Source organism: Pleurodeles waltl, chromosome 6 (assembly GCF_031143425.1).
Source record: "Pleurodeles waltl isolate 20211129_DDA chromosome 6, aPleWal1.hap1.20221129, whole genome shotgun sequence".
Lineage (NCBI taxonomy): Eukaryota > Metazoa > Chordata > Amphibia > Caudata > Salamandridae > Pleurodeles > Pleurodeles waltl.
Window position 1 is genome coordinate 1,013,332,185 of NC_090445.1, and position 26,844 is coordinate 1,013,359,028.

The following is a 26,844-nucleotide window of genomic DNA, read 5'->3' on the forward strand; positions in this document are numbered from 1 at the left end:
AAAAAATAAAACTTTAATAGTTCTGCGAGGTGCAAATTTAATAAAAAAGGAAATACATGCAAACAAAACTGAACTATGTGTCAGAACCGTTTTGATTTACTGAAGGTATTTATACTTATAGGGGCTTTCATGCAGCCCTTTTCATCCTTTGGTTAGTTGATGTGTCATTCCTATTCGTCTTCCATCGCCTACAGTGTACAGAATGGGGCACTGGGTCAACCCTCTTCATTCAATGGCTAGCTTCAATGTAAGTGAAAGCATCCCTTTAGTTCCCTTTCGTGCCAGGGGCTGTTTTGGAAATGTGTATTTTTTAAACAAAAAAAATATTTTTGCTTTTAGCCAATGTATTGTTTTAATATTGGCGACTGCCCTGCTGCTCCCCCAACAATAAAGTTTTAAAAATAAAAATAAAAACAATGACTAAACAAGCACTCTAAACATCTCAAGTCTGCCAGCGAGCGCCAGACCTATTGGCTTTGCCATTTTTTGTTTATTTCGTGGTGCACAGCTGGTCTACTGCATGCACCACCTACCTGGTTTCCTATCATTTGTATTTGACTTCTGGTGGATGAAAAATCGATGATGCTACAACATGTCCTCACCACTACGCAGGGCTAAGAGCCATTCTGAGTGGTACCAATGAAAAGGAGGAGTCAATGACCTTCAGCATTGCATCCCACCCCCCCTGGGCGGGATGCCGATCCAAGTTAAAAACTGTATGCAATAGTTTCCTGACTTTACCTGACGTCTATGAAGAAATTCATACTTTATACACCCCTATTGGGGCACGTTGTGTCAAATAAACAGCCGTCTTTAAATCCAAGCCTTACAACTCACTTTGTAGGCAGGCACACAGTCTGCCTACCTGCCAGGCTGTAGTACAGAATCTATACTCCTTGAGGTGTCAGGGTTTGTCAAGATGAACATAGCTCAAGATCAATGAGGTGCCTTGGTGATGTTACACCGCTCAGTGGCTTTTGACACTGTATCTCATTCTTAGAAGTTAGTGGCACAGCACTGCGCTGACTAAATACATTTCTATCTGTTTTGTCAGCCCCAGTTCATACAAAATGCTGCAACCAGGCTATGACTTAACATTCCCCATCAGCAATCAATTGCTGCTCCTCCGAAGAGGTCGCACTGTCTTCCTAGACAAAAGCGAATCCATCCTAAATGCCTGATGCTGACATACATAGCTTTCTACAAGAAAGGTTCTAAATAGTTGATGCATAGACTTATCCATTATTATCCACACACAGAACTCAGGCTTCTGACTTGTTCCTGCTAAAAATTCCAAAGCAGGTCTAGAAAAGGAGGAAGTTCCTTCTCTTTCCTTTCTTCGAAACTCTTGAATAAACTGCCACTGTCTCTCAGAGCAATTCCTTCTGAATTTAAATGTAAAAACAGTTAAAAACGTGGTATTTCATTCCGCTTAACACTGTTGAAAACTTGGCTATTTCACTCTAATTAACACTATTGGACTGTACATTTCTTATTAATTGGCCTGATGCCCCTGTTGGGCAACTCCTCCGCTATATATTTTTTGTTCATTCATTTTATTCCCTATTCATGGTGGTCTGACCTATACATGCCAACCCAGGAACTACATTGCCGACAACAACTAGCCATCGAGGTGTTAAAAGCCTAAAACTCCAGACCACTTTGTAAATCCAATAAAGAAAAGAGGTTTCTAAGTTCGAAGTGAATAGGAAAATAAATATGTGTTTGGTTTCCTCTAGTCCCAAGAAACTGGCCATATGTGTATTTTATGTGTAATAGCCTTCTGGATTATGTCTGGACTATTTTGCCACGTAATGGCGCCCAGGGGAGCTGCCGGTATGCTTGGCTAGCACTTTAATTATCAATGATTCCTCTTGGTCACTGAGAACTGCCCCATTTCAGGAATAATTATTGTCTGGAAAAAATCTGCTTTGTAAATGTCTGCTTATCTTGTACTCAAGAACATTGGTGGAATACTGCTGTAGTTTGCGGACGTTTATCATGAACATTTTCTCTGCTTTGCATATGTATGTACAAGACATATACGTCAAACCTAGTTAGAAAGCAACATGGTGTACAATTCAGAAGTGTGCAATTGAGAACGGTGGCCTCTGCAAACATGAGGGGAATGGAGGAGAGAGGGGAGTTGGGGGCTTGTGTTTTTAAAGCACCTGGCCCCACCACTGATCATCCCTTCATTGCAAAAGCCAAAATCCATCTACAAAGATTAATATTCTTGCAAAATGTTTCATTACTTGGTGGCAAAATTAATTTTGTTTGTAGAGAATCCATCTTGAAGTGGATGTTTAAGCGAGATCTCATACTCCACAATACAAAGTAGTTGGCAAGATGGCTCAGCAAGTTGAGCATTTGCTGCTGTGTGTCCTGCCGGTCACTAATTTGAATCCCAGCATAGCCGTTTCACCCTTTAGTTTTGAAAGACCTAAAAAGTATTATATTGAGGGATAGTTTCATCTGTTACTCACAAAACGTAAAACTTGTGAGAATTATAAAAATGTGGGTGATTATATGGTGATTTTAGGTGCTTTGTATTTTGCAAAGGATCATAGCTCTGCCTGGGACAATGGGTGTTTTGAGTTGGAAATAACTCAGCTTAATGCAAGATCAACAATCACAGGCCTGATTTGTCCCATTTAGGGCAGGCACTTAAAAGCAGTAAAACAGCATGCTTTAAAGTGGTTATTCCCTGTTTAAAAAAAGCGGAAATGTACCGTTTTGTACCACATTGAACTGGCACTGCCCCTCATTGAAGCCCCTAGAATCAAAAGGAACTGAGACACCAGACTTGGCTGATGCTTCATGGCATGAGGAATATATGTCTAGTAATAATGTTTGCCACAAATACTGGTATACAAGTATATTGGTTTTGTCATGATACAGTTGCATTGTCTTAGACTCTACGAAGATCCTACTCAATGGAGTACCCTTCTATTATTACCTTACTCAATACAAAGCCTTGCTTGAAGAGCAAACCCATTCCCATCTTACTACAATGAGTAACCTCCCACATTGCCCTTACTCAAAGCCTTACAAAAAGGAGCAAGACCTATTCCCACCTTGACATGAAGGTGTAACCATCCACAACTGCTTTACTTAACTTTCTGCTTCGCCACAGCAAGGCCCAATCTCGCATTAGTCAAAAGGATAACCTTCCAAGCCTGCCATACTTAAAGCCTGGCCTGGGCAAACCTTTTCCCATTTTACTAATAGGAGTAACCTTCTTCATCTACCCTACTTAAAGTCTTAATCCGAGGAGCAATGCCTATCCCTGTCTTACTTAGAGAATGACCTTCCACAGCATTGTTCGTCAAAGCCTTACTTGAAGGAGGTACCTCAAATGAGTAACCTTTCATGATTGATTTACTCAATGTCTTATTGTAAGGAAAAAGACTAAAGGGGTCATTCTGACCCCCGCGGGCGGCGGAAGCCGCCCGCCTGGCGGGAACCGCCAGAAGACCGTACCGCGGTCAAAAGACCGCGGCGGTCATTCTGACTTTCCCGCTGGGCTGGCGGGCGACCGCCAAAAGGCCGCCCGCCCGCCCAGCGGGAAAGCCCCAGCAACGAGGATGCCGGCTCCGAATGGAGCCGGCGGAGTTGCTGGTGTGCGACGGGTGCAGTTGCACCCGTCGCGATTTTCAGTGTCTGCCAAGCAGACACTGAAAATCTTAATGGGGCCCTGTTAGGGGGCCCCACGACACCCGTTCCCGCCATCCTGTTTCTGGCGGTGAAAACTGCCAGAAACAGGATGGCGGGAAGGGAGTCGGAATCCCTATGGCGGCGCTGCTTGCAGCGCCGCCGTGGAGGATTCCCTGGGGCCGCGGGAAACTGGCGGGAAACCGCCGGTTTCCCTTTTCTGACCGCGGTTGTACTGCTGCGGTCAGAATGGCCCCAGAAGCACCGCCAGCCTGTTGGCGGTGCTTCCGCGGTCGTTGGCCCTGGCGGTCCATGACCGCCAGGGTCAGAATGACCCCCTGATTCTTTCCTTACTGCAATGCTTAATTGTTTACCATTCCCAGCAGTTATAATTAATATACTTTGCTCTGTCTATTATGTTAAGTCACAATAATAGTAAATAGGTCAATGATAATTCATAAAGTGTGTAACAGATTCTTCACTTGTCTACACATATAATGTGCTTAACTTTGTGGATCCCACTGGCATATTAAGGGTAAAGAATACTCATTTGGTTGTCTGTGGTCTGAGTTGTACCCACCAGCTGCTTTTCATTGTTTGCGTTATTCTGTTGTGAACTGAGGAATACCTTTTTACTGCCCTTTCCCCAGACAAGTCCAAAGTTGGTCCAAGGCAGCTGGTTCTATGCTAGATTACCTTGATATCCACATAAAACTGCATACAATAAATCTGAATGAAAGGCATTAGCATAATTTTGTTGAACTTGTAATCCTACTGGGCCTGCCTGGCCATTATACCACTCTGGCATTTTTTTGGTAGACTGCAGGCTAGGATGCTGCTTTCAGAGCAGACTGGGCAGCTATGACTCAATCATGCCCGCATTCAAGTTGCAGTCTTCAGCAGAGTGAGGTTAGTGTGAACAATTTGTTAATCCGTGTTTTTGTTTTTCATTGTGGCAGTGACATTCATGGTTCCCTATTTGAGACCCTGTTTTAACAGATGGTAACCCATATTTCTCACTTCTTATTTCTTGGAGGCCTCTTTGTTCACAAGACTTCTGTCATTAAAGGTGGGTCTCACTATCTGGAATTGCCTTAATCCATCCATTGTTACAGTTAATACAGGTGTTGGACCTGGCTCTTTTTGCACTGTCATCCCAAACCTTTTGCCTCCTTCCTCCTATTTTTTCTGACCTGTTTTTGTTGGCTTTAGGACTCTGGACACTTTACCACTGCTAACCAGTGCTAAATTGCATATGCTTTCTGTCTAAATTGTATTGGTGATTGGTTGATCAATGATTGGCATATATGATGTACTAGTAAGTCCCTAGTTAAGTGCAGTAAAGGTGCCCAGGGCTGGGAAATCAAATGCTACTAGTGGGCCTGCAGCATTGATTGTGCCATCCACATGAGTAGCCCTGTAAACATGTCTCAGACCTGCCACTACAGTGTCTGTGTGTGCAGTTTTAAACTCCCAGTTCGGCCTGGCAAGTGCACCCACTTGCCAGGTCTAAACCTTCACTTTTACTACATGTAAGTCACCCCTAAGGTAGGCCCAAGGCAGCCCCATGGGTGTGCAGTGTATTTAAAAGGTAGTAATAATGTAATAGTGTGTTTTATTTGTCCTGACAGTGAAATACTGACAAATTCTGTTTTCACTATTGTAAGGTTTATCTCTCCCATAGATTAACATGGTGATTGCCTGGAATTATCTTTTAAGTGTAATTTCCCATTGCGAGCAGATAGAGACATGGAGTTTGGGGGTTGCTGAACTCACAATTTTAAAATGCATATTTTGATAAAGTTGGTTATTAGATTGTAAGTTTGAAAATGGCACTTTTAGAAAGTGGGCATTTTCTTGCCTAACCATTCTCTGCCTTTGCATGGATGCTGAATACATGTCTGGGTCAGACTGGCAGTTTGGCTGATGGTGGATTCACTCTAGACAGTAACACAAAGGGAGCCAAGGTTTGTCCTGCATATCCTGATGGGTCTTCCTGGGCTAGAGTGGAGGGAGGAGCTGACACATGCACCTGAATAGGACTGCACCTGTCCTTGCACAATACAGTCTCCAAACCCCTGGAGTGTGTCTGGGGCCAGGACAGGAAGAGGCAGGATCTTGTGTACTACAAAGATTTTCTTTGAAGCTTACCTACTTCAAAGATAGAAAGAAGTATAGGTATTGGACTGCTGTCCCCACAACTTCAGAACACTTCTGGACTGAGGGCATTCTGCCAGGAAGAAGAGCTGGATGCTTGAGGAGGGCCTTCCACTCTGCCTGTTGCTTTGCTGTGCTGGCCTGCTGCTGCTACTTCTGCCCTGCAAGTGAAAGGACTGGACGTGGCCTTCTATTTCTGCTTTCCAAGGTTCTCAAAGGGCTTAAACTGAGCTTTCCTCATATAAGAAGTCTCGGACATCAAAGACTTCATCTGCCAGCACCTGTGCTTTCTTGCTAAGTGTCCTTACCAAGTGGTGCCAGATCTAGTTCCGGGGCCCTTGAAAGTGAGTTCTGATGAAAAACAAGAAGAACCAGGCCCATCGACTCCGGCCAAATCCTGAACCAACGGCACTGCTCAATTCCGCAACGCTGCCTGCATCAAAGCTGTGGTCCCTTTTGGAGTGTGGGGACCGTGACTGACCCTGCAGGCTTGCTGCCACTGCAGAACCTCTGAATCGTGAGTCCCAAGTGCCATGTGACAGATGTCTGTGACACCCAACTCTGACGCGGCACCTGTGGCCCCGTGGTCCACGACCCCGAGAGGGCACCTCATCACGTCTTGACATGCCGGATTCATCAATCTCGCCGGATCGTAAGGAACTGACGCCTCGCCACCGATGCAGCATCATCTCCTCTGCATCCATATGGAACCGACGCCTCACCTCCCCTTCCTCACAGTAAAGAACCAACACCTCACCTCCCCGGTAGCGGTAAGGAACCAACGCAGCACCAGCTCCAGCAAAGCCTCGCCTTCCCAACTCCGTGCAACGTCTTTGATTCATCGTTTTCAAAGGTACTGTACATAGGGGATCTGTGCGACTCCATGAATTGCACTGCACTCCCTTGCGAGTGGTATCAGGCTGTTGGGAATTACTCTATCAACGACGTTGTGATAGCCCCTGTTGGAGCTATTGTGTTTCTAAGCACTTTATTGGGATTTAATCTTGAAAAATGTGTATCTTTGCATCTGAACGTTGGATTTTTTGGTCTTATTTTACTCATATAAGTATTGGCTATTTTTCTGAACTGGTGTGGAGCACTTTTGTAATGTTTTCACTGTGTAACTGTGTGTGTGTGTGTGTTTGTACAACTACTTTACACATTGCCTCTGAGATAAGCCTAATTGCTTGTGCCAAGCTATCAAGAGGGTGAGCAGTGTGGCTCCCTTTCCCTGACTTGAGTGAAGGTCCCTACTTTGACAGGGTGCAAACCACTGTCAACTAGAGACCCCATTTCTTACAGCAGTCCTGCACATGTATGTATGATTTGGTACCAGAATATCATGCCTTAACATCACTGTTAAAAATATTATTTTCTAATTATTGCTTATAAAATATCTCCCCATTGAAGTTAACAATAGAAAATCTACACCCAGGCCATTCATATTTTTTCTGAGCAATATTTAGCAGATTATATTTATGTCAGCTGATATTTTGATGATATTTTTGCTATTTTCTGACACACGACTGTAGAGATGTCTGTGGGGCCCAAGTCAGAGGACCCTCTGTTTTCTATTTTGTTGGTGTAGGGAGCTGATTACCTGCCCCCCACATCCTAACCTGGATCCCCATCTCTCATAGTTTAAGCAGCAGCCTGTCAAAGGCAGTGGGTTCAAAGACATCCTGATGACCGGGATAAGCCTCGTCCTGCTCGCCGCATTGCACAGGCCTGCTGAAATGGAGACCAGTTGACCAGGCTCAGTTCTTCTGGGATTGTATAATGAGCACTCACTCCCATCCCCTTCTGATTTATTGATTTCAATATTTTCACCAAAAGGCAGAGCGCCCTCAACAAAGTGGTGCAGAAATAGATTACAAGTGCTGTTTTAGCTTTGCAAATATGGTGTTGGCTTCGATTGGCTGTGAGGGTATGGTAAAAGATTTGGTAGCTTCTTAACAGCATTTGGTGCAGTGCAACACTGCAAGGCTTCTTGCTGCGCTGCTCTGCATCAAAATAAAAGAACAGTAATACGCTGAAGCTATGAGATATGGCGCATTCCTGTCCTCATCCACTGTGCTGGTGCACAATAGGCTGCCATGCACCAATGCAGACTCCCTTGCACCATGGTGCAATTGTGTCTGCGTTGTAGGAATGATGTTTTTTGTGCAGGAAGGGGCACCTTCCTGCACAAAAACAATCAATGAAGGCATTTTGTCATTCTTTGTGAGCTGCAGAATGCAACAAACATAGAAAGAAGAAAAACGAGGAGAAATTAATTACTTTGCATTGTTACGCCTTCCCTGGGTACGTGTAGGTTTTTTACACATTCCCAGGTTTACAAACCTTTGTAAATATGGGAATGCATCAAAATCCATGGGTGTTGCATGGGAACACCCACTGCAACGCCCATGGAATGCCTCTTTGACGCCGAGTACGTCAACACAGCGACTTGCGCTGCATTGCCTTACTGCATATCTACAAGGCCATGAAAAGTCATATAAAGTGGCTTTTCGTGGCCTTGTAGATATAGATCTGCAGCCTGTGCCGTAGGTTCATCACAAAAAGTGATGTACCTGCGGCACAAGCTGCCTGTAAATATGCACCATAAAGTACACATCGTGAGCCAAAGGTATAAAGTTTTCACAAAGTGCAACAATCAAAGTTGCTGCACTCTGTTGTGTAAAAGGGAGAGAGCAGAACAGTGCCATATTTATTATGATAAGGTGCTGTTTCTCTCTCCCCATGCACTGGCACAGTTTAGGATGATTGCACAAACCCCTGTACCAATGAACAGTCATCTCTGCGTGATGTCAAGCATAGTTTATGTATAGAAAGGGTACTCCTCCTGTAAAAAAGTTTATGCTTTGGCACAATTTAACACTTTTACCACTGTGTGTGAGTGTTGTACAGTGCAACACACAAGCAGAGTTGGAAGAGTTTGGAAAAAATAAACCTTTTTACAAACATCACGTCTGGTTGAAGAGGTGTGAATGTTTGGCACAAGCCTCATTCTATCAGTGTTACTAGATAGTTATATTCTTCCTAACCCCTTGGTGGCTGCAAAGGAATGCACGTTTCCTCTGTGGCACGCCCTATTGATGCAAAGCATAGCATTACTTGGCATTACTGTAGGGCTTCCTTCCAATGCAAATCAGGATTTGAGTTGGAAAGTAAATCCAAGTACAGCACTTTGCACCAGTTTTGCATTACGTTTATGAAGCATTCCTGGTACAAAGTCTTAGTAAATGTTCCCATATCTTTCTGCATTTCAGTGAAAAAAACGTAGTGGGATGCTTAGGCCTGTTGCATTACCTTTACTGTGAATTTAAGGTTTAGATGATTTATACAGTAATTTATTACAAGGTCTTGAATCATACTTATAAATTGTTAGTAATCTGCGTAGCTCAATTGTTTCTTGATTGATTGATTGTTGTATGGTACTATAAACCATTTGTACGATGTCTACAGCATGTTTCGCAATACTGTTCCCGGGTATTAGTGAGAATGGCACTGACTTAGTGAGAATGGTATTGGTTCATTTCGGACAGCTCATCAGTCTCGGGTAGGTGGGCCAATTGTAATGACCAGCCTTTGTTGCGATGTTGTTACACTGTTTTGCTGAGCAGTCCTATGTTTGAGAGTAGTACGAGCAGGTTCACAGCTCAGCGTGACGTTATGAAGGGGTTTGTGGCATTTAAGGCAAGGCAGTGCACTAGAATATATGTCCTCTCAAACTGGAAATTCAGTGGCCCAACAAAGCCAAGGCAAAGACCGCATCCAGTTTTTCCATAGCGCTAAGTGTTGGGCCTAGTCTGTTTCTAAGAGCTCTCTATATTGGAAAGTTATGGAAACGAAACACAGGGTGACTTGCCCACGGTCATATAAGTTTGTCAAGTTTAGGGATCTGGATCAAAAACACGCCCACTGAGGCATACTTAACCACGAGGCGAATGATCCAGGCTCTTCCCACCTTTTCCCCAAGTTTGTTCCAGGTTGTTCTTTTATGTTATGGTGTAATGTTTATGTGTGTTGACCTCATGGTGCAGGACTTTTCTCAAGTGATGTGTTATTTATTTCTATCTAAGGTGTAAATACTGTGACCGGTCGTTCAGCATATCCTCCAACCTACAGCGGCATGTTCGAAACATACACAACAAGGAGAAACCCTTCAAATGCCACTTGTGTAACCGATGTTTCGGGCAGCAGACAAACTTAGACCGGCACCTTAAGAAGCACGAACACGAGAATGTTCCAGGTAAAAGAATCAATCACTGCAGTCATTTACAAACAGCAACTGTGTGCGTGAGGGGCAGAGGAAGAAGTAGGAGGGAACGATGACTTCTTAGAAATATCATAACGCAGCCTTAGAAAATGAAAAAACTTTAAATGAACAAACACCCTTCTTCTTCCAAATTAGTAATTTCAGCTCTACTACTTTTTACGTTTAATAATAGGTAAAAACAGGACCATATTTGCAATCAGAGCAGCTTTGAATTTGTAGAGTCTGTGAGGTGTTTTTCAATGTATGGGAGACTGCATGTATTTGTGAATGTTGCAGGCAATGTTTGAGGTAATATCCGGTAAATCCACAATAAAAGCTGACCCACTAAACCATAAAACAGGCCCACAACAGCCAAAAAATAGCCTACATAATTGACCTCTCAGACCAACTCTCCTGGCGCTGCCAGATTGTGTTATAGGGCACTCCCACTGCGCAAGTGCATGATGGAACTTGTGCACAAGGCGGGGAGCCAGGTCTGTAGCACAAGTGAAATGATGCCTTTATACGGCCTGCCCTGCAAAGAAAAGTAACTGCTTTACTAGTTGGTGGCCTTCATGGCTTGCATTAACACAGGTGGATGAGCTCCTGCAGCACAGGGAGTGACCTGTCTCCACGTTGATGTAGGTCTCCCTTCCCTGCAAGAGCCGAGCACCAGGCGAGAACTTTCGCAGAGGAAAGGTAGGCACTCTAAGTACAATTTTGTGAGAATCACTCTAAGAATGGCAGATACGAACAGATCTGTGACAGCCACACACCTAAAAGAAGTGGGTGCACTGGGCATATTCTGCACACATTCTATCTTGCCCAGGCTCAAATGCTTCTTGTGAACATACACATGCACAAAATTCACATTTTGACTACCCGCACTAGGTCTAAAGCAGATCTTGATAAAAAACAAGCCTGAAATGCACAGTCCTCAGTGAGAATATTCATTATTAGTAATGTCTGCAAATCATTTTACGTTCAGATTCAACAGATAATATGCTCAGGGCCTGATTATAGTAAAGAAATAAGTCTGACCAAACTCAGAGAGAGCAAACTATAATATAAAATGTAGATGATTTACCCAATGTCCACAATTAGGCCCCATGGGAGATTTATTTGGAAGTGTTCTGCTAGGCACAAAATTCTCTTTCAAGTCTCCTTAGCAGCTGGGACTCAAATTTTGGAAAGGCTTCTACTGAGTGGAAAAATAATAAAAAATGGTGGGTGAATAATCTTTTCGACCCCCTTAAAGTCGCAGAACAGTGCTAAGTGATATCTAATGTAAGCCTAAAACATGTGTATCTTAAACATATGCATCATCCCAGCCAAAGTTTTAACTGCACAGGAATTTGTAGAATCCACGCAGTAGTCCGATATATGGCCTGATGTAGACCTCTAATTTACCACCTCCACATGACAATTCATTATGGGCTAATGTAGGGATGGGCAAAGGTGTTGAGACTGGAAAGTGAATGACTAACAATAACCAGGCACAATGTGGTGATTTAATATATTCACTGCTTCATGCAGTAAAGAAAAAGGATGACTTTCACGCAATGAGATCCTGCTGCCACAGAGAGTTCCAACGGAACCTTCATAATTGACATTTCCACCTATTAATTTGTTTACTTGTTACGAGGGTGGACTGTTAAGGCTTGGGTCCCAGCCCTTTACTTTTTCAAAAGTCAAATATTATGAAAACTATCTTTGTAAATTCGGCCCCGGACTACCCGGACTCTATTAGGAGTGGGCTTTTCTGCTACTGTCTGTGTCATACCCGAGCTTACTATTGCTGTTCCTCTCCACTACAACTTATTTAAATGTGGGATCCTTATTCAAAAGTAGGCATCAACCCAGTCTAGGAACAATAAGTCCTACTTTCAGGCAATCTGAGCCACCTTTTCAGGGCTGAACCCAACCACTTGTGATTCTAAAAGGCCCTGAAAATGGAAACGTTTAAGCTTTCTTTGAAGTAGACACACTGGCTAATCATCTACTGTCTGTACTGCCCTGGTTTTAACTAACCATGCTGTGCAGCGCTTCAAAGTGGCCAATGATGGCACTCTAACGTTTTACTGAATTTTTTAAAGAAAATATGCACATGGCAGCCCCAAGGAAAAACTATGCAGTCACTTGTATTTAGTACCTTCTGTTTCCTGAAAACACAAACAAAAAGCAAAAGGATAATTCCAACTACAATCTATGAAACACATGATAGGTCAGTGTTGCTTTTAAATGGCACATGTCGGCAGTCATTATTTTTTTGTTGTACCCAAAGGCTGGTTTTCCAGTACGATCATTTTGTACGTGACCGCAGATCACTAGCGCCCGACAACTGGTTGATTGTGTTAATTTTCCAGAGCTCCCCGTAGAGTGTCCGAGACAATATTTCATCCACTTTCCTGTTCCCCATCTTGTTCCTCATTTCCTGTGTAGTGAGCCAGCACTCAGGAGTCATCACGAACCACCTCGGGACAAGCGCCTCCTCCCCCAACTCAGAATCCGAAAACCATGCACTTTTAGACGAGAAGGAAGACTCATACTTCTCGGAAATCAGAAACTTCATCGCAAAGAGCGAGCTGAATCAATCCTCGAGTTTAACAGACAAGAGGTAAGCAGAATGTGTTTTTTGTTGTTTTTGCCAAGCATAAAGTTACAAGAGTTCAAAAGCAGACACTACCAATGTGAAGATTAACCAGGTGAGACACTGAAATTCGCAGGCTTCGCCAAAGGGTAAAATAGTATGTGTGATTGGAATTAATTCATGTTTTAGAATCTCATTTTCTTGCCTAATACCACCATCTTCTGATATGACCACCTGCCTTGTAACTCCCTCTCTTTTCGTACAGCACTCTTGTTCTGTAGCTGGGTTTTCACTCTATAGATGCCATAATGCATACATGAATGAGAGATGGTAAGGCATACCCAGGTGAGTTTATACCCGCTGCCTAATGTGTCCCAGTGGGGGGAAGTAGCATAAAACTACACTCATTTTTTGGGACTAGGACTGATTTTTCATCATGGGATTTTGAAACAGAACAAGAGAGAGAGAAACCAAAATGGGAGAAAGGGAAAACAAAGGGAGAAAGCATGGGGGGGGAGATTGCTAGAGCGATATAAAGAGATCGGATGTGCGGGCGGTGGAAGAAAGTTGCATGAGGTGAATCATGACTAGGCACCACTGGTGTTTGACTATCCCAGCATTTGGAAGCTCCAGTGGCTGACTTCTAAGGCAAACTCCGCGCTGATGAACGTATCTTTATTGCTTTTCTAATGTTTATTTCACCTGTAGTATATTAGTTAGAAAAGTGCAGATTATAAGTACATTGTCTTCAAAATGTATTCTCGTGGCGGGCAGGGAGTCAGGAATCCTGAACATACTTTCCACCAGCAGTCTCGCCAGGCTTGAGACCGTTAGGGTGGCTTGACAAGACTTCATGGTGTAGGTGACACACCTCGACTAAAGTTGGCCTGTCTATGGGAAAGGCCTTAGACAAAATGTAAACTTCAAGTGTGAAAATGCAGAAGAGGAGAAAGAGACGGACTGCAAGGAAGCGGAATCCGAAAAGACGTGTTATTCTCAAAAGGGCGCGGGGCTGTCATGGTAAAGCTGGAGACCAAGAGGTCATTTACGTCAGGGTAGGAAAAATATGTATGAGGAAATCTAAGACCCATATGTATACTTTTTTTTAGCGCTGCATTTGCGTCATTATTTGACGCAAAAACGGCGCAAGCTTACAAAATACGATTGCATTTTGTGTTTGCGTCGCGTTTGCGTCAAAAAACGGGGCAAATGCGGCGCTAAAAAAGTATAAATATTGGTCTCACGCGCTTTCTCATTGCGCCGTGTTCCTGGTCGGTTTTTGCGTCTGTTACACAGGTGTGCACAAAATACGAATATATGCATGCTACTGATTTGGTTCTGTGTTGCGTGTTATTTCTACCTTTAGAAGTGTTCTGTTTTTGCTGTGTGGTTGCGTCGATATCAGCAACACTCTACTGAGTTGGATTCTGTTGAAGACGAGTAGTGCAGAAGTTCTCTTTTCTTCCGTCACTTTCTGTGACTGCACAGCACCGAAAGAGAAAGCATATTTTGCAAACATCAAGTAGACCTCGTAGATCGGTCCTGTCTTATTGTTTTTACTTAGGGATGTATTGTTTTTACTTAGGGATGTGTGGAACTATGTTTGTCTAAAGTGTTCAGACAGCGTGCTGTGGCGGGCTGTTCCTTCATCCCGGCCTCTTTGAGGGGTGGGGGGTGCTGCGGTTTCTCGTGCAAAGGCAAAACCGCAGCCCCGAATGTGGGCTGCAAGTATAGCGAGCCTGAGGGCCGGGCAATCCATTTTAGCCCGGCCACTAACCGATCCTCTCAATCTGGCTTTGTGAGCGGCACAGGCCCAAACAGCTTGGGCATCATTAGCTCGCCTCAGACGGAAGGATATCAGAAGCCCGCCTGCCCAAGGCACAGACCCGGCTTTAATACCTGTCGAGCAGATTTACAGCGTGCGAAGGATAGAAGTGACGTGTGCGTGCGTGAGTGCGCGCGCCATCCCTGTAAGAGGAAGAGTCTTCATGAGGTTGACATTAAGTGGTAGGTCCACTGAAGAAAGGGGCTCCCATCAATCACCCTAATAGGACAGGCAGTCCCCTTTCTAAATTCAACCATGCTGGGAGGACCCTGCTCTGGCTTGGCTTCTTGTATTGAAGTCACACACGCAGTCACTGAAACAGAACTTTTTACTATCGTTATTATGGATTTTTTTCTTAGCAAACATTCCTGTAGCGAAAGAGGTGAAAATCCTAAGCCTTTCTTAAGCAGCCCAATTCTCAGGTCTTGAGTACTGGAAAATAAGAACCCAGGCATATAATTGGTCTGCGAGCCAGCCAGACATATTTACGCCCCTTTTTATGAGCCGTTCGCCTCGGCACGTGCCGTGATCGGTATTGAGACTCACCGCTTATAATATCCTCGTCCCAGGAAGGAGATATGTTGTTTGAGTACAAACAGCACATGACTGGTCCGGAGATTGGTTTTGTGATGTATTTGATAAAATTGCCCTGAGGTTGTGTTTCTTTGCTCTTGAAACATTTCTAAAGTGAAGAGGGAATATGTAAGAGTTGCCCGTGCCTTAATATGAATACCCAGTCAGAACCACTCCCAGCATGTTGTGAAGTAGCAGCCCATATAGTAAAAACGCAGGACGCGTACCTACAAAAGTACCAATTTCAAACCTCGAGAAAAAGAGGTGTCTTGAGATACAATTCTGGACTTTTTGGAAAGCTGGATACCCATTTTATCTCCAAGAAGATCACCATCTGAATGTCCTGTACACACTAACCCACTTCCAAATCCGGACAGGGTACCAGAGCCGTAGTCACTATCTGTTCCTTTACACATCTGTCACCACTACTCCTCATCCATTCAGATTGATTAGTTTGAAAAATCTGGTGAAGTTTCTGCAAGACAACATGTTTGGTGCCACATGAAAACAAATAAAATAATACAGCACGCCTGCTTCCCCTTACAACAGTATATTGATTGGAGCTCTTTAAGTAAAATAGCAAAGAATTCTGGATGAATGGCTGAATATCTCCCTGAAAACCAATGAAGAAAATAGAAAGATGAAGATTAACCATTGGGGGCAAATTACTCAAGGCTGGGCCTATTGACGTGACTAACCAAATGTAGAGGAAAGTGGTTTGGGATAATGAAGGAAAACCTTCAGAACCACACTTGCCAATCCTGTAGAGGCTTTACTTAGCCTTTGGAAAAATACCATGGGTCTGCAAGTCTGATCGTGCATGAAAATACGGCGAACCCCTAAATATAAGGCATAGTGGAGCTGCAATGCAGTGTGGGCAGAAGGACAGTCATTACATTGCTGGGTTCTAATACATTTGAGAATGATTTTGATGTAAAAATAGACACCTCATCTGAAAAGTCAATGAAATTCTACAACAAGGGAAAATTAAAGACACTGGTATGTTGCAGCTGGAATGGTATGAAGAATAGTGAAAAAGATCGGGGGCCCTGAACCTCAAGAGAAAGAAGAAACCTAGGAGCTTGGTAACTAGTCTACATTCGCCCTAGTGTTGCTCTTCTGAATTCACAGACCTCCAAAAGGATTGCATTGAAATTTATGAGCATCCTTAGATCTGACGGTGTAAGCCTCTAAGTGTCAAAGTCCGGTGGGGCGTCTAAATACAACATTCCATCGGTTTAGGCTTTGTTTTCGCATTTTTATTTCAAATTCTCGCAGGGAAAAGATTTTATTTTCGGGAACCACTTGTCTACACTGACATGAAATATACTGGAAACATAGGGAGGTGCGATTCCTTTCACTTCTTCACTCTAGAAGCACTTTCCTAACACACAGTGTGTAAATACCAACGCAATTCTGCACTTTTGGCTGTTCACAGTATTTTGCATGACCAGTACCACTGTCAGTGAATTTGGAACACACCTTTGCTTCATTTTACCCATGCCTAAACCTGACTTATTCTTGAAGAAACATTTACAAACATGACATTTGATGCATATGTGAGCAGATTTCTAAACAGAAATCCTGATATAGCAAACTAGATGTTTCTGATTATATAAAACCTATAGTTTTTCCTCCAGTAAATGGCACCTTGTGCAAAATAAAACATTGTCACTCAAGCACATGATTTCAACTATTGGCCGTCATTACGAGTTTGGCGGGTGGCAGAGGCTGCCCACCAAACTCATACTGCCAGCCCAGCGGGAAACAGGGCCTTACCATTGATACACGCTCATAATCGACCGGCGGCAATAGGGCAGTGTGGCGGGTGCAGCAGCACCTGCTGCTCTTTCAGTGGAAAGCACGGTGGGGGCTGTCCATGGGGGCCCCTGCACTGCCATGCCAAGTGCATGGGCAATGCAGGACCCCCCCTACACCCCCGTTTCGCCAGCCTTTCCGTGGCAGTCCAACCTCCATGAAAAGGCTGGCATATTGGGGAGTGGTAATCCCCAGGTCGGTGCTGCATGCAGCGCCCCTCTGGCAGATTACAACCATTGAGACCGCCAGGCTGTCGACTGGTGGTGTCGGCGGTCAGACCCTGGTGGCTACACCATGGTCGTAATGTGGTGGTCTGACCGCCACGACCAGGGCGATCCGACCGCCACAGTGAGTCTGGCGGTCTTAAGACCGCCAGACTTGTAATGAGGGCCATAGTGTATTGGTAAAACCACTTTCAGAAAACTCTGTTGAATTTTGGTCACTCCAGAAGAAAGAAACAAAAATGGACTGACATGAGAAATACCGATTAGGGCAAGACTACTGAGTGCAGGCCTGAGCGTGGACACAAGCACACTTGGTTGAATGGTTGGAAGTGTGAGTGTGTGCACATTGTATGGGAAGAGTTGGGGGTCATAAGTGAGGTTCATGCTACGTCCAAATACTGCACAGATTGATGGTGCACTTAGGTGTGCATATCTATGAAAGGGTAGTTCGTTCCCCCTTTGATTTATTACGAGTCTCAGCTTGGTCCTGAGGAGCAGGATGCTGGACTAGTAGGTGTGACCATTACTGAACTCAACTGTAGTGATTTTTTTCAAGCACCAAAGGATCAAATGACAAACCTAGCCTACTGGAATTCCCGCATAAGAGCTGCATGCTTTTACTTACAATAAATTGTCTACATAGTTCTGTATACCCACCTACTGTTGTTTCTAAGCACTAAAAATGTCAAGTTTTGGTGTTACCCTTTTGGATTGTATTCAATTTATCGACGGTTTTATTGGTCTTGTGTGTATTCGAACATCTGTAGATCTATTCAGTCGACGCTAAACCCACTGAGCTACATCTCTGGCTTTTATTAGTATTGGAGCTGCGTGTGACTGGACAATGACAGAATGGGGGAAATGGTAATCTAAGATGTAGTCGACAGGCTGTCGGGCGAAATCTGTCCTGGCCCCGGCTTCATGTTTCTCCCAACTCAATACCCAGAGGGAAAGGTGCTTATTCCCATCACATGCCCTCCAAGAAAGAAAACAAAGTCGCTCGGGCCTGGCAGAGATTTCCCTGTTCCCACACACTCTAAACACCACAGACAGGCTTGGCTATCTCCAAAACAAAATTTGGACACGAAGTTTGTTTTCTGTCTGTCTGAGCGGGAAGATAAATGAGGTTTCCCGAGATGTTGACAGCATGCGCAGTGTAATTATGGATGAATAGACCCCAACGCACACAGTTTAGATAAGAGAGAATGTTAATGTCCTCCCTGCAATCTGTTTCTGGAACCTGTTCTGGACATCAGCTCTGACAGAACAGATATGTTTATAAAAAATTGAAATCTAATATGTCTTCCTATGAGCCACGGTACCCAGCACAATAATATTTAGCCCTATATGCGATCTGACATTGTATGTCTCCCCTTACATCCATTCCGCATAAAAACATTATTCTGCTTATTGTGAATGTGTCCCCTGCTCATTTGAAATCTGTAAATTTATTTTTAGGCTTCCAGGCTAATATTCTTCACACTTCTTAGTTCATTGACCTGAAAACAAAATGGTGGGGGCCGAAGCGCAAACCTAAACGTGTGGCCCATACAAATAGTTAATGGTCAAACAGTTGAACTCCAGCCTCCACGCTGTCTCTGTTCCTCTTTATCACATGGTGTTAATTGTGGCTTCTAACTCAAGAGAAACGTTTTGACTGCTTCCAAAATGGCAATAACCATCACAAGCGGCTGTACACATTTCAAAGACATCAAAAGCATCATACACAGGACACAACTTAGGTTAGTGGTCAGTTATCATAGAGCATCCATCTTTATGTCTAATCTTGACTCGCCAAGCAAACAAGAGAAGCATTTTAGGACCACAGAGTCTTATGTTCATGCATCAGGTTGCTAGGTTGGTGGAAACGTTGAGCAACACCACTGAAGCCCAATCTGATTCACTGCAAACACGAGGTTTCCTTATACCCAATGAGACGACACTCAAGACTCTCCAAAACAAACTTACAAGGTCATGCTTAAACATGAGTGAAGAAGCACATTTTAGATTTAATAAATACATTTTGAGGATTCACTTTCAGTGCCTGAATAATCGTGACCTATATCCGTAATGAGGTCTTCAAACTCCATCTCTGTTAGTGACAGTTATATCTGTACATAGTCTCTCTCTCTCTCTCACACACACATAAACACCCCCCCACGTCCCCCCACACACACACAGTTGTCAGCAAAAATCTGCCAAAGAAGCATTATAGTACAATGCCAGGAGCACCGTGAGTGAAGGAAGGTTGAGAAGCATATGAACTTGATTTTTGGCCATACAATTCAGCAATCCTATCCCCTCTGGTCTATAAATGCCACCACTAATGGCGTGGTACTCTGAATGCACTTGGGTGTCAGTCTGACGTGTTAGAAATGCATCTTTCACATATCCTCGTTATTGAAACAGATTTCCAGCAGCGTCCTTACCCTATAACATAAAATAGAGTTACAAAAATAGAATTACATCAAATTACATCAAATGCCCATGTCTGGTCGTTTTGTTCCTCTTAGCACATATTAATTCCAAGGCAGTTGTGCCCTTTTCTGGGGGTAAATAATGGCACAGTTGGAGGAGGCTGCAAAGCAGCAAGGAGTTGTATAGAAAAAGAGAGGGGAGAAGTAATCAGGCTTTAGCATTTCCTAGAGGGAATTGGAGATCACCTTTTACTGCACAAAAACGAGACAAGGAACCCTCAGCTTCCTGGTATAATTGATCCATTGGGAGGCTCAGATTTAGGCATTTATGTTAGAAGAAATCGACCAAAACTTGGCTAAGTAAACACAAACTTGACGTGTTTAGGTTCAGTAACAAGGTCCAGGGCTCAGTAAAAATCCTCTTGGGCAAAGTCCCACTATGCTTAAATTAAAAAAAAACAGCACATTTACTGAGGTTGATATATAATCTGCAGGACTTCCTGAGGAAGACTGATGTGTGCTGCTGTCACTCAGCACCCGGTTTGCACTCCTTGCTTCAGATCAATCACTGACAAGGAAAGTTTGCATATGGGTGTTTTCTAATCATGTCTTCATGTCATGTGTGAAATCCTCGATGTCAGCTGCAGAAACTATGTGATGTGTAGATTACAAAAAGGGTGCTGTATATTTATTGTTGCTTATTATAATGCATAGCCATTTCTATTTGACTTTACTCACTAGAACATATGTTATATGGTTTTGGGGACACAAAATAAACCCCACATCTGAAGGCCCAGTGGAATTGTACTTTGCAAATCAATTATATAATTTGCAATATTAATAGCTGCTCTTGTAATCATTGTATTGGGTTATAACAATAATTGTTTTCAAGCGGCAGAAGGAAATTATTGAGTGGTGTGTACCTTTGAAATTGGCAACACGAAGGGCTCATAAAACATTTTTCACATTTTTTTTCCTGCCTGATTTGTTGTAGGCCAGAAGGTCAGGACATCAACAGCAATTCTCAGTGCCACAGCTTAGCAAATAGAAAATCAGTTGACATTGACGAAGAAGATGATGATGACCTGGAAGAGGAGTATGAAGATAGCAGCCTGACGGGAAAGTCACAGGACGAGACAGCATCCCCCACAGCAGAGGCCCAAGGAGCCTTTGAGGAAGATGATGAAGATGAAGAGCCTACATCACTCTCCATGAGCTTCGACCATACCCGAAGGTTGGTGGCATTGCAACCCTTCACGGCCAGTCTCACTTTTTCTTAGCCTAATGTCTTTTGCTTTCAACTCATGATGACATCTTGACACTACCTTATAACCTTACAAAGATGCATGGTTAAACCCAATCTTTCAGAGATTGGTGTTCAAGTTTTCTCATTATATTATGCATGCTTCTGATATATTTAACCACAAATTTGTTAAGGTTAACCACTTATCACTTCATTCAAAACATCTGATATGTCTACTGGCTGTACCACACAAAATAAAAGCAAATTCCTTTAGCAACGTGGACCTTTAAGCAGTTTTGCGCAGTGTACTGGTGATCACAGGTGAAAGAGAACTGAGTTGGGGCAGATGGGCCTGAGGCAAAGCCGACAGCCACTGCCTTGCCCCATGTTAATAGCTCACTGCAAGTGTTCTGTCCATGGGCCAATAGTAATATTGCAAACTAACTCTTGATTCCAGTTTGGGAGATGAAGGATCCCATTTCTAACGGCAATCAGATTTCATTGTCTTCTAGTGCTGTTAGAAAGTAGGCTGTCTGCTCTGAAGTGAGACTTGCAAACCCGCCCTCAGTCGTAACTCGTCCCCACAATGCCACCCCTAATAAATGGAAAGCTGGGGGAGAATTAGGAGATCTCCTGACCTTTAATAAAGCGAGTGAGCTGTCCGTTCTGGGATTTGGAAAAAGCAGGGGCTTCCCACTGCCACTGAAGACTTATTCACCCAACATCGACAATGAATGCTGTCATCTTCAGAAAGCAATAGGGACTTCTTATGCTGCTGTTCTCAAGCTTAGCTTCCAGGGAATGGACACCTGGTGATCAACATGTAATGAAACACTTAGTGGTCGATATCGTCCACCATAATGCCACGTACCTACATGGCATGCTGAGCACGGCTGAAATTTTTGTGCGTGTTATAAAATAGTATAAAATCTCTTGTACATTCTGAGTTTCAAAAGAATACAAATTACTTAGGGGTTTTAGTTTCTTTAAAATGTAGCAATATCACAGAATTTTAAAAGTATTTTTCATTGTGTCAGTGGAAAGACAGTAAACTCTTAAGAGCAGTCCAGTGAGGGATACTAATCCATCGGTATTAATTAATTAATTAATACAAAAAAATCCAGAGTTCAGAGTCAAAACATGGTCTAGAAGCTATTTGGTGAACACAAATAAGCAGCGGAAGAAGAGTTTTGAGTGCACGTCATATTAAAAGTGTACATTTTTCACAATGTCAGTTTATTTTGATTGTGTACTGTTTCGAGTCCAATTACCTATATTCAGCCTTTCTAACGGAGCAGTCAATAGATTGAAAGTGTGGTGAGAGATTTTCTCTTCAGAGGGAGTTTCATCAATTATCAGTTATCGTGTTAGAGGTATCATGGCCTACATCACTCTTGGTTGGCACTGACATCCTCATTGCGGTATCGGGTTCTAAGATTTGACTGATAACCCAAAATATTCTAAGATTTTAAGGGGCATATTTATACATTTTTTGCACCGCATTTGTGTCATTTTTTTAAGTAAAGTGACGCAAACTTACAAAATATAGGCTCATATTTATACTTTTTTAGTGCTGCATTTGCCTCAGTTTTTGGCGCAAAAGCGGCACAAACATGTAGTGCTGCATTTACCTCACTTTTTGGCGCAAAAGCGGCACAAACATATAAAATACAATTGTATTTTATATGTTTGTGCCGCTTTTGCGCCAAAAAGTGACGCAAATGCAGCGCTAAAAAAGTATAAATATGGACCATGATTGTATTTTGTAAGTTTGCGCCGCTTTTGCGTCACAAAATGACACAAATGCAGTGCAAAAAAAATATAAATATGGGCCTAAGCCTTGGTCCATAAAGTCAAATTCCGGAAGCGTGTATCTTAAGTCACTGGGTTGTGAGCCCCTGAATTAATATAGAGGTGGTCAAAAGCACATGAACAGCTTATTAGCATCAATATTTCTATCCATTGGAAGAAATACTAAACTGTCTAAGTTGAAAAAAGTCGTATAAATAACATGAATATGCAAGGTGATTCCTTCTGGAAACTCCACGCACTGATTGCAAATCCATCAACCATAACCATAATTTAGAAGTTTGTCAAATTCCATGCTTTTGCTGTAATTGTTCCTAAAAAAATATGCATATTGACACCCTAGAAATTTCTGATTGGAAAACATAAAAGAAAGGAAAGTATTATTATAAAAATAAATATTCTGCATATTCCAAACAGGAACACATCAATTTAGCATTATTATTAGTATGACAGTAAATAATTTCAGCATTTACTATTCTTAACTATGGATTCATTAGCAATTATTGCCTGCATCATTTCCATTTGTCGTTCACCCTCTCGGTTCTTCTTGTACTCTGTATGTGCTTTATTTTCGTGCTGTGCATGTATGTGGTTTATGTGAGAAAACACCATTGGCTTGTGCATGCAGGCACCAATTTAGAAAAAACTCAGTATTGGCTAGTTTGTATAAAAAAAATCTATTAAAAGCCAGATAAGCTAACAACAGGTCAACCCCCTTCCCCTGGTCATTGGTACAGGTGTATTGAGGAGGAGGAGGAGGAGGAGGAGGAGGAGGAGGAAGAACCCGGCTTGTTAGATTTGGAGCAGATTCCGAATTTTGGGAAGGGTCTGGATCTTCGAAAAGCAGCCGAGGAAGCTTTTGAAGTTAAAGATGTGTTTAATTCCACCTTAGACTCTGAGGCATTAAAAGAGACTCTGTACAGGCAGGCTAAAAGCCAGGTACGTAAATCATGGCACGCCTGATCCAGTTTGCTTCTAAATGTAGTAAGGGCTGCAAAAACGGCTTCTTGTATGCATATGAGATGGGAGATAAAGTATGGTAAAATTCCCATAATAGAATGCTGTTGACAGTCACTTTGCATGGTAAAATAATGCCATGGCCTACAAAGTAAAGAAACATTATTGAGCGCCAGATAAAAAACTTTATTCTTCTTTATTTCTAGTGTGCATAGATCCAAGTGGGCCAAAAGTTTGACAGATTTATCATAACTATGCACAAACTGTGTAACTTCCATTCAAAAGAATTGTGTGTACATATATCTTGTGTTGATTCCGTGGAAATCTACCATGGATCAGGTTCTCTTTGGATATACCTTGGATACAGCATAGCAAACCTGATGTCTTTCTAACAAATTGAAGATTCCTTCCCTTTTATCAATTGTATATGTAAAAATTGTCAATTTAAGAACCTTCCGACCTAGTTCAGTAAAACGTTGAAACAAAGAACAATCTACAGTAATGTTGAGCACATTGCCCTTCATCCTACTCCTGTTCTTTAGAGGCCTGGGGGAAGTTTAATACACTAGAGTAGTCAGAGTAATTTCGGTAGTTTTGCATTACTCCTTTGACACAGAATTTCTACAAATTATGCCATTACACGAATTCACGTAATTGTGACTAATTTAGAACAAAAATCAAACAGAAGCAGCAAAGTATTAGTGAATTTACTGAGCGTGAGTGGCTGCTGCTTTTCCTGTTCTGGTGCATTTAGTTCTGTTGTCCTTAACACAAAATACACCCTCACGTGTACTTTGGATGCAAGGATGCATTTTGGGCTAGAAATCGGCACTAAATGTTGAGTTTCAATCCTCGCACAATTCCTCGTAATCGTGTCATTTTGCTGTAATTTTGCGTAATTACATACAGCAAATTACTCAAGTTAAGTCTCCTCTAGTCCTTAGCTCTGCAGGTATGAGTATACAAATGTTCACTAAGGGGAACACAGTGATCTTCTTGACCTGCACCCAGCAGACATTGGGAACAGAGGTGGCTCTGCTTTCCATATAGCTTTGTCAGCCACTGAATTATCTCTTCTAAAACCCTCAACATTAATATTCTACATTCTAGTAGAGATCCTTCCACGACAAGAAAGTCAGCCCTTCATTAAATATTCTAATAATGTGAATGGCACACGAATAAAAAGTTTCAAATTAGACAAAATACTCCTCTAATTAATTAATAAACAAGACTACTTGGATAGAGCACATGGTGGCTTCAACAGTCTAGCACTGACCCTTCTTCAGCTGACAAAGTAATATTTAAAGAGGCACCTCCTGAAAATATGGTAATGTTCTGATCCCTTCAAAATAGTTAGTGGACATTCCAAGTTTTTTTCTAGAAAGTCCAGGGGCAAGATGGGAGGGGAGAGGGAGGGAGTGATCACAGCTTTTCTTTTGTACACAAATGTACAGAATTTTGAGTTTCAGTTCTAATTTGCTGCAGTGACCTCACCATGTTATATGTTAAGTCTGAGATTGGAAAATGTTAAGTGTTGGGTCTTGTCTTCAAAGTGACCTGTAAAATACAAAACCAACTCTCATTCACAGAGTAAGTTTAAAATGAACAAGCATTGGCAACTGCAATAAGTCTGTCTTCTTGTTAGTCAAGCATTAGACTGTTGTAAAAAGAAAATCCCATAATGAAGCAACATCATGGGCTACTACAATGTAGAACTTGAGGGTAAGACTCATTTATTTAAAGACTGCATTAACAGACAGACTTAACCTGTACTGTCAAAGAAGAATTTTATTAAAAGTAGCCTGACGATGAAGTTTACATTCTAAATGTTGAATGTGAAATGCATACTTGCTAAAAATTGCATAAGAGGTACTTCTGACAAAGTTCTGTAATTTTCATTGCATCTTTAAAGAAAGCTTATATCTTTATTTTGTGATTAACCCCCTCCCATAAATCTAACATGTTATCATGAAAGAAGAGTAAATCAATTGAAGGCTCAGATGTGATTCGTAAGTAGCACTGTGGTTTATGACAGGAAAAGGCATAAAACATTAAACACACTTCCTAAAGAAAAAAGACATACATCGCTAATTACAATTTTGAGCAAGCAAAGTAAATACAGAGAAAAATTCATACTGGCTCAGTTACAAGGTATGTACCATATTCTGTCTGAAGTCCAACTAAATAACTAATTCTTTCCTCAATGACCAAACACTAACAGGAATAAAAATGAGACATCTGAAATATTCCCCGACTTTGATGGACAAGCAATGGCCAACCATAAAAACAGGTTAGCCAAAAGGGGGTGACTCAAGCCCTTTCTTTCTGTCTACTTCTTATTATACTTCCTTAAAGAATAGATGACACAAGGACTTTTAGACAGGTACAGCTGTCTTTAGACAGACGTACAAATGATACTGAGCAGATTCAGATGTTTCTGCATCACACCATACCTGTAACTAATAAGGCCTAATCAGCACTTTAGCCTGAAGTGCTATTATTATTAGGTCTGCAGATATAATACACTAATAATAAAAGTCATTCTTCTATAACATTTCATTCTGTACTTCTGCTGCTTCTAAACACTGTAAAATAACGTGTTAGTATTTTCCAATCTAATGGTACTTATTTTACCATCCTCAGAATAATGGAATGCTGGGTTGTATTCAAACGTGTGACATGAGATTACAGTTAATTGTTAAATTAAAAGTTGAGTTAAGCATATTCTGGACAAATAAACACATTAATGTAAAGGGAAGCATGCATTTGTATCTTTCTTATCATTCAGATCTGGCTAGTCATTGTACAAGCCATAGTTCCCAGCAGCAGTCCCATGGTCAAGAGCAGCCCTTCTCTTCAGGATCAGTGTTATTTTTACTTAGAACTCCTATCAAGTACTAGGCAGAATTAAGTCTACTTAGAGTGAGGGTGTATAGCCAAAGAAAGGAGTTCTTAACCGCCCCCTACAGTTTCCTAAAGGTCTTACCACACCTCCGGTATATGTGAAGCATCCATGGAGGGCCACCTAGCACAGTGCTCTCTAGTGCTATTATGACATTCACTGTGGATGGTGTGCCAGACAAATAAACGAAGATCATTGAAATTGAACATTTCTATTTGTCGCTAAATTAGATATGATTATATTTATTTGGCTTGCACCTAGGCTAGCCCTCCCGTCTTAGATCCCAGTTTCTAGCACACTTTTTGTGACCACAACAAGATAAATGGATCATTTCAATTTAGAAATGAGAACCACATACAGACGATTACATAATATATATTCAAGGCATCATCCACTGTGGATCTTTATTATGTT

At 42.2% G+C, this 26,844-nt stretch overlaps 1 protein-coding gene across 6 annotated transcripts in view; it reads left to right on the plus strand.

Annotated features, from left to right (window-relative positions):
* Positions 1-26,844, plus strand: part of PRDM16 (PR/SET domain 16) — a 986,347-nt gene that overhangs the window by 947,326 nt on the left and 12,177 nt on the right. For 5 of the 6 annotated variants that reach the window (XM_069239924.1, XM_069239925.1, XM_069239927.1 and 2 more), the window contains 4 exons: positions 9,897-10,066; positions 12,515-12,689; positions 20,514-20,753; positions 23,309-23,510. In XM_069239924.1, coding sequence (XP_069096025.1) covers positions 9,897-10,066; positions 12,515-12,689; positions 20,514-20,753; positions 23,309-23,510 — 787 coding nt within the window. The remainder of the gene's footprint in view (positions 1-9,896; positions 10,067-12,514; positions 12,690-20,513; positions 20,754-23,308; positions 23,511-26,844) is intronic. The other variant, XM_069239929.1, reaches the window with a different exon arrangement.